Below are 15,244 nucleotides of genomic sequence, written 5' to 3'. Positions count from 1 at the left end.
CTACAGAGAAAACTGCACCCACCCCATCATCCACTCATCTTCCAGACTACACAAGACAATAGACGCCCAGGCTGAGATCTTCCTCCACCTCTCCTATATCTCCCCCTCCTGCAGAGAGAATTCCTGAGGAGAGGAAAGCTCCTGCAAGATGTGACAACCTCCCCCACCAGTTGAAGAGTCCCCCAGGTGGCTCGATGCACTGGCGGCGCCCTGCGCCAGGACTGGGCCCCCATATACCCACCCGCCCACAACCCCAGCAACACACCAACCAGGACCCGAGCCCCCGAGGCCCGGCCAGGGCCCCAGCCCAGAGACGGAGCGCCCCCAGAACCTCACGCCCGTCCCGGACCCACCCAGGGGCAGCCAGGCTACCAGGTCAGTAACCCACGTCCGTCAGCACAGACCCTCCCCTAGCCCCGCTGCACGCAGCCACGAGGAAACCGTCACCTAAGAGCCAACAGAGCCCTTAATTGGCCATGACCGCTACCCCGGGTTGAGCCCCCCAAGGAAGATGCTCCTGGGGAACCCCCCGACGCCCTAAGCCTGTCCCTACCCCCACACCAATCACAACAGTGAAGGTGGGACCAAACTATGACCCCCCACCCCCACTAGGTGATGGAGCTGATCAAAGGAGCCCAGAGCAATTGATCTGATGTGGTGGCAGAGGCTGTATCAAGACTAATGTAATCTAATAGATAATTTCTATACTGGTTAGAATTAAGATTATTTTTATTTTTCCAGTTCATGAGGACTGTTTTCTTGGCTATGCATAGGGCAGTGAAAACCATGTGGGCTATATTCTTTTCTGAAGTGACATTATCTAAGCTGCCCAACAAACACACTAAAGGAGAAATTGGAATGTTACATTTCAGACACTTCGATAAGTCTTCACATATCTCACGCCAAAATTTCTGAACTGGTGGACAGAACCAAAGAGCGTGGATATAATTGTCCGGTGAATTGGTTTGGCAGTGTGAGCAGTTGTTGGTAGACGTAAAGCCCATCTTGAACATCCGATGACCTGTATAGTGCACTCTATGTAGTATTTTGTATTGAATTAATTGAAGACTGGGATTTCTAATTAGATGAAAGGTTTTTAAGCAAATCTGAGACCAGAAGTTTTGGTCTAAGCTTACTGATAAATCCGCTTCCCATTTTGCAATAGGAAGTGATATTGATTCATCTATTTTAGAAAGCATTCTGTATATTTTGGATAGTAATTTGGGGGTTTTAAGAGTAAGAAATTGAACCACACTTGGTGGTGTTTGTAGTTCAACTTGACCCGGTTTAAATTTCTTTTTTACTATGGATTTAATTTGTTGATATTCTAAAAATCTTTTCTTTCTCTTGTGTTCGTGTCTTGCCACTACAGCCCATTTAGTACACGACCATTGCTCGCCAGAAATTCCTGCAGCTCCCCTAATGCTGCTGTAGACCTCTCAGCAGCCTCCAGACCAGTTTTCTTCTAGTTTTCCCATCAGTTTTGGAGGGATATCCAGGTCTTGGTTGTGCCATATATATATCTATATCTCCAGTGATTGTGTGCCATAGTATACCCACGTACCCTTCTCTTGATTGATATATTTTTCATTACTTGTTTCATAAAACATTTGGCTCAAGTCTCCTCAACTCTTCTTTGTACACTTAAATCACCCCTTTAGATCAGAGGAATTAGCAAAACTGGAGCCAGTAAAGGTAGCAGCACTGAAACACAGCCATCAGCTGAGCTTTTCAATCCTGTGTTCTTTGTTGAAATTCAAAGTGTTATCGTAACTTTAACTTGAGCTCTGTTGTAACTGTACACTCCTGTGTGTCTATCCAGGCCTTTTCATTAAGGATCACCTCATTTAATTATTGCTTTCTTATGTTGCTGTGAAAAAAAAAGAACAGGACACTGTGTAGAGAATATCAGGCCATTTTTAATTATAGACTCTCACATAAGAAATACAGGTAAACTTTATATCTGCAATTTGTCATAGTAGTCAGCATCAACTCATCTGAGCTGTCTTTTGGCTCCTATAATAACTGCAAGTTATATAAAAACATCTGTCCACCTTAAAGCACAACATCATATAACGGACTCTATTCTTCAGCATAAATTCTCTATCCTGTTTCCTGCCATGCAATAGATTAGATCCATAATAAGAAGTGTCAAGATTTTAACATTTTTGAACACAGCTCTTCAAAATGATGGTGACATAATGCAAACAGGGATAAGGAAAGCAAACCACAGCTTAGTTATGGTTACTTGTTGGGTTGTGAAGATCCATGTGAACAAAGAATAAAAGGACAGATGGACATTCGTGAAGAAAAATCCTTTTCATGAAGCTATGATGTGTTAAAATAACAAGCATGAGTTGATGGTTGTGAGTGATCAACATGTGAAAACCTGCATCAAACAGTGCAACAGAATCTATCAAATGCCAGAGAAGCGGATTGCGCTTTTCTTGAATAGTTTGTCATACTTCACCCGTTTCAGGTTTCAACCTGTGAGCGAAGTGGTCGTTCATTAGAGGTGGACCGCTAATAACCAGAGGACTAGTTTATTAGATTTATGTCTTTAAGGTGCCTTTTTTTAATAGGACATGCTAAAATTTTTACATAAATTCATTAGATCATTTGAGTAAGTTACGTCTATGCAGATTCCCTCTATTTGCCTTTACTAGAACACACAAACATCAGTACACAGCAGGTGCTGGTTTCTACTCTCTTGTGATGACAATTTGCATGTAATGCAGAGCAAATGAATCACTCCATTTTAAAAAGGGCTTTCTTTGACATTAAAATTCATGCAAACACTGACATGCATTTCAAAAGCAAAGTTATTTACATGGATTAAAGAGGAAAACAAAACTGCAAATCAAAAGAAGAGGAAAAAAAGTCTGATAAGCCAAAAGAAAAACTAAGATGTGTTTAAATGAAAAGTGAGAGGGCAAAAAGGTGTCCCAATGCTGCATACAGTATGTTTTCATTACAAACGCATCACACGATGCTGCCTGATCACAGCCCTACGTTAGCTATAAACCAGCCTATTTGCTCTACTGTTCATTCACCACCTCAAAACAATGGTTATTGAATTAAATCGAGGAAAAAAAGTAAAGTGCTAAAAATTTACAAAGAAAGGTAACAAAAATAAAACCAAGAAAATATATCAATATTGCTGTTAACCGTCTTAAACTCTCCTTCTCTTTGTGGGTAAACTACACACAGGTGACCTGGATCAAGTAGTAAATAAGTGGGCTGCAAGTCATAAGGTATCTATGTGCAATTTATGTAGGCCTTTAAAATCCAATTAAAGAAACCTCAGCTAACAGAGGTTGAGAAACAGCTGCCAGTGACTGGACTTCATGCTGTCATGATCACACATTTATACCGTTTCTCAGTATTTATCGCTTTGGTTTGCCAAAACAAAGCCTGCTCATTATTCTGCAAGCACATCATAGATAAAGATTAGCTGTCTGCCTCTGCTCTGCTCATCTTATTGTACCCAAAGAATCTCAGCTTTTCTCTTTGTGTTCTCAGCACAAAAGTGAGGAGGTACAGAGCCAGAGTATCATGGCGGCATTATGGAGGGTGTACCCGAAACAGATGGGAGGCGACCATGGTTTAAAAAAAAGACTGAATGATCACCTACAAAGGCCTCTTGCCAGAAATGAATCATTCGTGTATGCTTATGTAGATTTTGTTATGTGCAGTGTGTGTCTGGTGTAAAGCACTTTGTAACGCTGGTTTTGAAGTGCTAAGCTAACAAACTTTATTACTTATTTTTCAGTTATTCTTGAGACACCAATCGCCTGCTGGGAAATCTTGACTCTGAGCTTTTGTATGAATGTTACTTTGACGCCCATCTAAATGTAACATCTAGCAGGACAGAAAGCTCTTGTAGTATGATAAAACACCCGCCACAAGAGCTCCAAGCTCCTCATGTCCCGATCCAATAAAGTACTTGTGTGATTTCGCTGAAAAAGCACGATTCACAAATTTAACTGCCGTCAAAAGCCCTGCGCAAGACAATGCAGGACACCTAAAGACTCCACGCCCATTCACACGATGGGTCAGAGATGTTTTACCAGCAGCAGCAGGACTTACACAATATCAGCGAGGTGGTTTCACTGCTGTTACTGATTGGTGTACTCTATTACCCACTGGATACCTGAACTTTACACAACACCCCTGAAAAACTACTGTTCAAAACGTAAGCCAGGTGTTCTGCTCATTGCACAGCACACTGTATAATAACTGGTGAAACTAGGACATCAGGACATCCATGGGCACAAACTTGCACCTATCACCTGAAGTCCAAACCTGTACTTTGACAACACCACACCAAAAAAACAAACAAAAAAACCCAAGTCCACAGAGATGTTTCAGTTAGGGAGCTGGAAGCAGTCTTCAGGCACGGGGGCATGTTGTTTTCTCCTGCAACATTTGTGGATGGGTGAGAGTCGAGCTGGTGTCGAGGGGTTTTCCTCCTCTGAGTGTTGTGGTGCTGCTGCTTTGCTATTCAGCCTGACAGCTGAATGAACCTGTGTCTTTCTCCAGGTGTAAAGCAGTCTGTAACAGTTTAAATAAAACTTGACACAACACAAACCAGTAGTACACAGATGTTTTTGCCTGCGTGTGATTTTAATATCCGTCAGTAGTGGGGTGGTTGTGTTGGTGTACATTCTAGTTTAATGGGGTCTGCAGGTCAACCTTGTGCATGTTTGGTGATTTATACTTTGAAGCTCTGTGACTTTTTTAAGCCATTCCAGTCATTCCAAATTAAAGCCATCTATCAAAAATGTGGATAAGCATTCTTAATAAACTGCTTCCGCCAATTTAGTGTCACGAGCTAAAGTTAGGGCCACAGTGCACAGAAGGTGCTTTAAACACACCTGGAAGTATTTATTCATGTGGGACAGCTTCAGTTTCATCTTCTCTACCCAAAACAATTCACAGAGGAAGACTTTTCATTGCCACTGCATACTGCAGCGACATGCTGCTGTTATAAAGATCTCAGTCGAGAGGCTGTGGGTCTGCTATAGGCATAGTGTGCAGAACCTCGTCCAGTAACTGCAGAGCTCTATGCAGGTGGATCTCAATCCAGCAGGGGGTCTCCTTGATGCTCTGGCGTGGGTAGTCAGGCCCCCAGCCTTTAACAAAGCTCATCCTGAGAATACATAACCTCCGCAGGTCGTCCACACCGATTCCAGCTGCTGCTGACAAACCTGACAGGAGACAGAGAAAGACACAATTAAAACCACTGTGACAAAAACAAACAAACCCAAAATGCATCCCTCAATCAGCCAATTTTCACAGATGAATTTGGGACAATGTTGGGAACAAGTCTGAAGTTACCACGTCTCTGTACCAGAGCACAGCAAGGGGGATAGTGTGCTTAGTACACAGCCTGCAGGAGGCAAGAAAACCACTAGCTGTAAACTCACTGGACTATCAGAAGCAATATCCCCAAAAACTCTATAAATAAAAGCAATCATAGAGAATTCAGTATCTGAGCTGACTATATGAAACAGTTGTGTTCTCCTGTCCACCTTCGTCAGGTAATATCCAGAAAAAGTCTTCAGGTGAGCTTACAAGTGATTCTCATCAACTACAAGTGAAGCTATTTATTAAACTTAATAGAAAGGACATTTTTAAATCAAAATATGTTTTTCTTATACTTAGATGACAGTAAACTCAATATTGTGAGGTTTTGGATGTACAGACACTCAGATTATATCTATATGAAAAGTTACACATCCAAAGATTTCCAGCTTCAGTTTTGGAGTGGGGTAGTCAAGACTCTACCGAGCAGGAGTCCATAAAATCATTTTGATTTAATTTCTGTTCATAGCATCAGTATTTGCAGTCGCTGTATCTTACTAATAGCTGGAGCTATCCCTCCTACTGATCCAGGTCCAGGTATGTTTCCAGCCACAGCTGCTGCTTGAGCTGCTGCTGCTGCTTGAGCCGTAGCAGCCTGCTGTTGCATCTGTCTGTGGCACTGACGCAGGTCGAACACCTGGTGGGACAGAGGACACTCTGAATACTGTTTTTATTTACATTTCTCAAACCAAAAATATGAAAGCTGACAAGTTTATTACACAGGAAAAATTGCTGTGGACTGAAACCTGTGGCCTCACCTTGATGTAAGCGCTGGGGTAGATTTTGTGAACTGCGTCACCGGGGGCTCGGCCCGCCTCTCTGTCCAGGTAGTAACTCTGAACAAACACAGCATGGTCACTGAGGCATCGCACCCAAACATCTCCCTCGCCTTTACACTCCAGCTGGACCCCTTTACCAATGTGAAGTCTGTCAGAAAAGAAGGAAAACATGAGAAAGAGAATGAACTGGAGTGACTTTCTCCAAAACATGGTGTGCACTTCCTATAAATGTCAGCTTTGCACTCAGAAGTTCACATAAACAAGGCCTTGATCCATAGATCATTTCAAAGGTAAACACACAATGTGATTGTCATTTTTGATGTGGACACATATTTACACAAAACAAACAGCAATTCCAAAATCTACTTTCATTCAGCCTCAGAGGTAAATGTTTAAAATTATTCCTGTAAAATTCATGTTTATAGGAGACTCCAGCTGCCTCCTCTGATATTCCTCTATTATGCAACTCCTCACTTCCCTAAATCTATAGATGAGGATGGCATGACCCACAGAACACCCATTGTCACATTTACAGGAAATACGCAAGTTATCGCTTAAAATGTAGCAAAATGTGCCAAACGTTATGTTTCAAGTCAAATGACTTCTCATGCCGGTAGAATAAAGGGTCTCTTTAAGTAAACAGGAAGGCATAAACGGAAGTTATAAGAAGAACAGATTCTTCTGAAATTTCTACCTACAGCCATGTGAAAAGACATTTTTCTCTTGGCAGTCTTACTGCACCCATATGAATTAAGAGGGTACGTAGAAATTCATCAAATGGACTTTATTCTTTGATCACCAGCAAATGTGACCACCTTGACAAAAGCAGAAATTTTGGAGCATCCAGGTTTGTGACAAGACAATACTAAAGAGGACAGACATCAGCAGTGATCTTAGAGAAACAATTACTGCTGTCCATCAATCTGGGAAGAGTTAGAGGGTCATTTCCAAACAATTTGAAGTTTGTCATTCTACAGTAAGAAAGACATTAACAAGTAGAAAACATTCAAGAGAGCTGCCAATCTTCCCTGGCCTCAAGGTCAATGCTCAGAGAAACTGCAAAAAAATAAAACAAAACAAAAAACCCCACAAACATATCACTCATCCAAGCATGACGTTCAAAACAGTGTGGCTTGTATGGAAGTGCTGCCAGAAGAAAACATCTCTCTACAAAGAACACGGCAGCACATATTCGTTTGCGAAGTTTTATATGAAAAAACTGACAGACTTCTGGAACAATGTCCTTTAGACTGTGGCTATAATCCACAGCACCACATTTGGCAAAAACCAAACAACATATTAGCACAAATACCTCATAACAACTGTCAAGCACGGTGGTGGACGGGTGAGGATTTTAGTGTGTTTTGCAACCACAGGACCTGGGCACCTTGTTCTCAATGAGCCAACCATGAAATCCCCTGTATACCAATGTATTCTAAAGTCAAAAGCGAGGTTATCAGTAGGACAGCTACAGCTTGGCTAAAAGGTCGTCATGCAACAGGACAATGATCCCTAGCACAGCAGCAAATCTACAACAGCATGACTGAGATGTGGACTTGGCCCAGCCAAAGTCCAGACCTCAAGACCAATACTCAAGAAAACCAATACTTAAGAACACCATACTCAAGACCTGCTGTGACAGGACCTTTAGAGAGCTACACATAAACAAATAGCCACAAATCACAACAAACCGAATCAAAGGTGTAAAGAACAGCACGCCAAAATTACACAATGATGTAAGAGACTGATTAAGTAACACTGAAAATGATTACTTTGAGTTATTGCTGGTAAAGTGGTTTGCTGGTAAACAGCTGAATGATGTGGTGCATTTAGTTTTTCACATGGCCGCATGTCCATATGATACTGTTCAGTTTCAAACATTTAACCAAAACTGATGCAATTAATCTGTAAAAAACAACACACAAAAAAACAACCAAACAAAAACGCAAACCAAGCAAAACATGTTAAAATCTCAGTTCATTATTGTTGTTGGTGCCTACCTTGCTCTCTCGATAGCCTCAGTGCGATGTACATTACTGAGCTGGCCCAAACAGAACCTGTCACCTCCTGAGGGGTCCACATAGCCATCTACAGTCACTATGGGGCACGAGGAGGGCACTTTAAATGTCTCCCCAACCTGAACATCCATCTCAAAGTAGGCAATGGAACACCAGTAGTCAGGAGCTGAAACAGAGGGTAAGAAGATATCAATGATTTCACATCACCAATAGAAATTAACCGTAGTTAATCCTCAAGGCTACATAAACTTTCTTATCTTTGAGTTATATATATCTATAATGAAAGAAAAACCAAACTACATTTTACATTTATAAAAGTGCAATGCTATAAAATCAGACTTTCTATTATATTCACCCCTGAAACAGGGTTTGTGTATTTGGGTGGGTGGGTTGTGTTTCCTCACCTGGATGATTGGATATAGGAGGCTGAAAGGCGAGCTCATTGTGAACTGGCCCTGAGAAAGAGAGAGATGTCAGCGATCACCTGCTCTGCAAAGAAAAGTCTGTGATTTTATAAACAGTTACAGCTGTAGTGTCCGTGTGTACCTACAGTAGTGTGCTGGATGTGGTATAGGAGGGTGATGCTGTAGATGCCCGTTGCTGTGGTGGGGTATGGTGGGAGTGAAGCCGTTCCTGGGCCAGGTGGAGGTGGGATCTGAGGAGAGAACGAAAGTCAGATCTGAAGCTGGACAAACAAAGACAAGGAACTCCAAAAAGTGCAACACACTTTCAAAGACGAGAAGCAGACTGTATGAAACGTTCAGACTGACAAACAAGTTTACGAGGTGATGTTTTATGACTGTATCTTACTGCCTGATCCAGCAGCAACAGCAGGAAAGGATGACGTTGAGGCAGAGGTGGAGGGCTCAGGGGGCGGGAGCAGAGTTGGAGTTGGAAATGATTCCGACGGTGGTGGCCGACTACTGGTTGGGGGATGCTGGATGGTCTGGAGGGAGTGGCCGCCATCAATGGAGGACACACTCTGCGGTCCATCAAAATCAAACTCATCCTTAACGATCATGGATGAGCTGTGCCCTGCGGAGCTGTTTATGGTCAGTCCTGATAAGTCTGCACACCGAGAGAAAGGACAGGTGGAACAGGTCACTGGCAGCACCAGATGCTCATGGGTATGCAGATGTGCGTAAAAATCACAACACTTAAGGTGGCAAAGCAGCTGTCAAACTACAATCTGTGTTACAGACCAGAGTTATTATAGTTTTGTGTTGTTTTTTTTAAATTTAATTTTTGTTTTTGATTCAGTTTAGTTTTTATTTTTCAAAATGTTTAGTTTGGGCTTATTTTTGTATTAGTTTCAGTTTTAGTTTTAAAATATTATCATATGGAGGGCATATGTCAGAGACAATATTAGAAAATCAGCACAGGTATTACAATAAACACATAACCTTTTATCCATCAACACCTCATCAGGCAACGTTTTTTTTTTTTTTTTTGTAAACAAAACTACCAAATGAATGAATAAAAGCGAAATGCTTCACAGTAACTTTGTACGTCAACAAATGTGTTTTATTAACTGTTGGTAGCCAAATTTGTAACTCAGATTATAACTGGATCAACTGCAAATCCCAAATGAACCTCACCAATTACTCACCTATGCCAGGAGACACCACCCTCTCATAGTGATAGGGGTTCACGCACACACAGTCACACTTGAGGTCAAAGGCAAACTGGCAGTATTTCACGTGTTTCAGTTCATTCTTATGCAGGTCAGGCCAGCGCCACAGCCGTGCATAGATTACATGAGGGAAGCCTTTACGTCCAGCCACCTGGGAACAATGAGAGACAGAAAACAGAGTTAATTCATTTATATGCTTGCTGCAGAAAAGAATGCCTATTATCAACTTTTGTGTAGCTCATTGATATTTCTCAAATGGAAACCGATGTTTTAATAGTTTAACTGTATATAATATCTGTAAATACAATACCGTTGCATTTATGTGTCATAAATGATTATAAATAACAAAGAAAAAAAAGGAAAAAAATTCATTGACAATTAACAATGTCAAATAAATGAAGGTACATACAACCTAAACTAAGGCATAAAATTTCCTCTTTTTTCTTGGAAGTCTTCCTTACATTAGCAGGAGGCAAAAAGAGTTCTGACTGGATGAATTACATTAGGTATATGTTCATGTGTGTGTTGGCATGTTTAAACGTGCTAGTGAATGAGTGAGTATGTGTGTTTGTAAGCCTTTAAAAGAAAATGTGGCGGGTGCGCTCAAGAAAAGCGAGCATATCAGCATTCTCTGAGGTTTGCCCTGCACTTTGATGTGACGTTTCCTGCTGCAGATAATAGACGTTCTGATGGAGTAGATGTTAGCATCCAGTTTAAAAGCCCTAGGGTCAGTGGATCAGCGTTTTACTGGCCCATGTATGTTTTTTTATGGGCCTCTGGGGAAAAAGAATATATTCATGCAATTTTCAAACTTACATAATGACAGTGCATAGTCTCCACCATGTTTTACAGATGGCTATAGATTTTCACTGTTGTACCTCTCTCCTGATCTCATCTGTGTATATCAGTGACAACTTGATCCAAAAATATCAAATTAAGTTTCTTCTCTCTCACCTGTTGCCACTGATTTTCCGCACCAGTTTCCCTTCCAGTGATACCATTTCTGGCAGATGGCTCATCTTAAGGGCCATTCCTTAGTTTAGTTTTAAGGCCTGCCATGTATTTTGTCCTCCTCTTGTCCAGTTTCCTCAAATTTCTTTAAGAACTCATTGCACACCATGCTGATATCTGCCAAATCTGTTGGATAATAGCTCTTTGCAAATTACCTTTGTGGTGCAGAAATACTATTTTTTTTTTCTGACAAGCGGTGCTATCTTTGGCAATTTTCATAGATGTGTAAAACCTCATGACCACTGATGTGTTAAGCAGAAACAGCCTTTATATTTAAATACCTGCAGCCGTCCATCAAGTGTCCTCTGAATGGTCACACACTTGCTCGGGTGAGCCCCATTGGTGGTGATAGCTGTAATGAGAGAGTCAAGTTCGTCTTTTTTCTCCTTCAGCTTCTTCACCAAGCTCTCGATGGCGCGCTTGGCAAACGTCTCGCTCTCGCCGCCCTGCCTGTGACACATGAGGCTGTGCACAATGCTGAGGCAGGCATCGTTGCTGGTAGGAGTGTTGGTGATGGACATCTCGGCTAATGTTTTTCCCACTGCGGCTTTTTGACACGGTTTCACCTCATTGTCAAGATATCAGGGCAGAGAGACTGTCACAGTTCAGCAGTGCTTGTTAATGAGACTGGTGACAAGCTCTGAAAGTGAAAAACAAAAACAAAAAATCAGTTTAACTGAAAAGCTGATTCAGCTTTTCAGTCATTTTGAAACCTCTAGAATAGATTATGGTGCTGCACAGCTCAGTAGGTAAATATAAAGACATTAAGACAAAACATTTTAACAGCATTTTTTCTGTTGAGTTACTGCCTTGTTAATTCAAAAGACAGATTAGCTTTCCAGGAAAAACAACAACAAACAAACAAACAAACAAACAGGATTTCTGTATTGAGTCTGGGTGGCTGGCAGCAGGTGTGAACCAGAAACTCTAACCTTATAAAGAAAAAAGAAGTTTTTAGCCGAATAATGACAATGCTAGCTCACCAACAACCAAATGACACGTCGTAGCGGCTTTCCGTATATCCACAGCCGAGTTTAGAAACTCCCGTAGCTTTTTATTCGTGGGAAAAAAATGAAGTTTAAGTTGTTGTGCACGCTAGCTGCTCAGCTAACTAGCGGCGCCAGTCTGGCTGCCGCTTGTTCAGAAGGAAGCTTCAGGAAATTACTCCCAATTGACAGACATAACCGGAAATGCGCGCACAATCTCTTCAAAATTAAAGGTTGGGCACTCAACAATGGTTTGGTCTACAGACGCATTAAAAGTTAGTCACACAAGCCACAAAGTATTATTTTATTATTTTTTTTTAACACAAATCTCTCAGAGAAAGGTAGAGGAATCAAAATATATCTTAGGTGCATATATTAATCACCTTTGCCTGTAATTTTATTTTGATGTGCTTTCCCGGATATAACTGCTTTAATTAAAGCCACTTCTCTTGTAGTTCGTTAGCTACCCGATACCAAAATATCAGCTAGCACAGATGACTGTTGATAGCAAATTACGTAGCGTGCAACCGTGAGGTTAGCAGACGTGTTTGTTATTGTGGCAAGTTCCGCCGCACACGACATCAAGCAACAACGTGATCACTCACAAGTAGTAAAACACTGTTTGGTGCGTAAGGTCTTTGTAGTTTAAAAATACAAACTCGTTTTTAGTGTTTCAAACCTTCCACTTTACGCTTACCTGGAGTTAGCTGGTGTAGTGGCTAACAGACGAGCCCTGCCTCTGTCCCCAAGTTGCCGTGCCGACAGGGGCCAGCGATGAGTCTGTGCGGGTCCTGCACACCGCCTAGGTTATCCTTATAATTTCCAGCAGGTGTTTTAAAGAACGACTGGGAAAAGCTCCGACGTCCGTAAACTTCAGCTTTATACCCTATAAAATGAAGCGTGGATTAAATCAGAGTCAAATCTCAGATTTCGTGGAAACTCACGGCCGATCCGCTCACTCCTCTCTAACCATTTCCTCCAATGGCGCGTTGCGCATGCGTAAAGAGCGCCAGCATGGTCTCAAGTCGTTCTGATAACTCATGATTTTAATTTTACTTTTAGCTGTATTAGTACACCTGCTGCTATTACAGATATTGCAACTAATTATTACTGCTACAACTTCTCACTACGTCAAAGACCTCATGATTTCTCTGAATGCATTTACTTTGCCTGCCCATCTATTACTCTGACCTGCACCTGGCGTGTTTTCTCTCAGTTTTGAAAACTTTAAAGTAATATATTTACATTTCTTTCTGTGTCAGAAGAAGGCCCTACAGATATAGATGTTTTTTCCCTTTTTCTTTCATATCATCAACTTTTTAATAAGTGGATGATCTGCTCTGTCTCCGGAGCTACAGCTATCCCAAAACAAAACCATTTTCCTTTTTGTCTAATGTGTGTAATATATAAAATGTGTACTTATATAGTAATATTTCACTACTGATAACAAAACCCCTTGAAACTTGAAAAATTGTAAAACAATTGCAAGCATTGGGAATGAATGGGAGAAGCTAAACCTGAACTTGGGTAATTTCATAATGGAATGTATGATTCCACCCAAATTTGGTGTGCCATATATTAGAAACCTCAGACAATATAAAAACAAAGACACAGTTGTGCTATATTCTACCTTCGATATGGGGTATCTTGAAATTTTGGGGGTATTTCCACTGCACTAGAGTGCTTTAGAGGTGATTTTCAACAGGTCTCCAGTATTTGCGTGATTCTGGACTGAAAGGTTTCAGATTATTTAGTTTTTGGGCAGCAGTTAAGTTTGTGCCTATCTTTAAAACAAATGCTGCAAAAGTCAGCTACAGATGAGAAAATACAGTAAAATACTTATGAGATATAATTTTTATTTTATTATTTTAGATTGTCCTTGACTGAAATAGAACTTTATAAATCATACATTTCCTCAAGGTATGTTTGTATGCAGGATGGATCTTTAAATAAGGATCATGTGCAAACATTTGAGCTCAGTCAATATTTGATACTGATACTGTCTTGTAAGAATATGTCAGTTTACACATTTCTGCTTTCTGCTGCACTCTTTAGGGGTCGCCATAGTGGATCGTTTGCCTTCATTTCACCCCATCTCTGCCATCCTATTCTGTCCTCTGCATGTCCTGCTTCACTACATCCTTGAATCTTCTTTGTGGGCTTCCTCTTCTCCTGCCTGGAAGCCCAGTACATCCACCATTCCTTCTCTCCACATATTCAAACCATCTCAGGCTTGCCCTCTTCACCTTGTTTCCAAATCGCTCAGCCTGAGCTGTCTCTCTCATGTACTCATTTCTAATCCTGTTCACTCTAGTCACTCCCAGCGACAATTTCAGCACCTTCAACTCAGCCATCTCCAGCTCCACCTCCTGTCTCCAAACCAAACGTAATAACAGGCCTCATTACCATCTTGTGACCCTTCCCTTGATGCTATTCTCTTGTCACAAATCACCCCTGACACTGATCTCCACCCACTCCGCCTTGCCTCCCGAACACACCTTTCCCCTTCCTTTGCCTTAGGCGAGCATTAGGACCACCACAGTGTTGGCCAACAACACTGGAGAGATGGAGACTGGTCCAGTATGGAAATCTCATTCTTGATGATCCACGTTTGATTTGACAAAGTTTTTTTGCTGGATGCCCTTCCACACTGTTGACTACTACTGTCCTTTTTTCGCTCACAAGTAATAAAAAAAAAAAAAAAAAAAAATGAGACGAAAATTTTCTGGAGAGATGAGAGCCAATCAGAATTAATTAAGTTGTGTAGAGAGGCAGGACAAGTTTGGACGTGATCCAAACAGAAGTAGTCTCTTGGTACAGCAAGGTTAGATGTGCATAATTTGATCTGCTGCTGACAAACAGGGTGGGGAAGCTCCCATGCACCCTGTTTCTCAGGAAAATGCGGCAAAATGTCAACGCCTGGGAGGAAGAGAAGAGCGGACTGGGACCAGGTAAATCTAAGAGACTGAAACCAGCAATAAAAGATTTACAAATACACACATCCATATGTTAGAAAGAAAGTTACCTGAGGGTCTAACATTTACAATGAGGCAAGAGGTCACTGTAATTACATATTTACATACAATCTAACACATACCTTACAATCTCTGTGTCATAGTGTTATATATCTTTAGTCAGTATAAACATTGTTAACACAGGGTTGCAAAACGAGCAGCATGCAGTTACTGCAAACACGATTCTCAGCAGAAGGAAATGTTTCATATTGATCTTCCAGCGTTTAGTGAAACATGAAGGTTTTATTTTAGCTGCTCCTCCACAGCTGCTTATTTCATACATTATTTTCCCCTCTGTGCTTAACGAGGTGCTAATTACAGACGTGAAAACATCTGCTGTGGTGTTTATTTGGGATGAAGAGTAGACGCTGTTTATCTTTGATGGCACGCTCATTTTACCCTCTTCACGTTAATGAGAGCATGTTTTGCACACACG

The 15,244-nt window shown here is 41.3% G+C and overlaps 1 protein-coding gene across 2 annotated transcripts; it reads right to left on the bottom strand.

The window, feature by feature from the left end:
• Window positions 1–1,899: 1,899 nt before the first annotated feature.
• On the bottom strand, window positions 1,900–12,765 carry LOC134638544 (mothers against decapentaplegic homolog 4-like). 2 transcript variants are annotated; one of them, XM_063489250.1, is made up of 10 exons: window positions 12,492–12,765; window positions 11,090–11,448; window positions 9,774–9,948; window positions 8,975–9,232; window positions 8,715–8,819; window positions 8,569–8,619; window positions 8,147–8,330; window positions 6,126–6,294; window positions 5,866–6,004; window positions 1,900–5,210 (listed from the first exon to the last, which is right to left on the bottom strand). In XM_063489250.1, the coding sequence occupies exons 2-10, from the start codon at window positions 11,327–11,329 to the stop codon at window positions 4,999–5,001; spliced, it is 1,533 nt and encodes a 510-aa protein (XP_063345320.1). In that variant the 5' UTR covers window positions 11,330–11,448; window positions 12,492–12,765; the 3' UTR covers window positions 1,900–4,998. The 2 variants fall into 2 exon arrangements, with proteins under 2 accessions (XP_063345320.1, XP_063345321.1); XM_063489251.1 differs by lacking the exon at window positions 12,492–12,765 and adding an exon at window positions 11,792–11,937.
• Between the last annotated feature and the right edge of the window lie 2,479 nt (window positions 12,766–15,244).

The sequence above is a fragment of the Pelmatolapia mariae genome, linkage group LG12, assembly GCF_036321145.2.
Source record: "Pelmatolapia mariae isolate MD_Pm_ZW linkage group LG12, Pm_UMD_F_2, whole genome shotgun sequence".
Classification (NCBI taxonomy): Eukaryota; Metazoa; Chordata; class Actinopteri; order Cichliformes; family Cichlidae; genus Pelmatolapia; species Pelmatolapia mariae.
The sequence above is the reverse complement of the archived record's forward strand: the minus strand, read 5'-3'. Positions and strand labels throughout refer to the sequence as shown.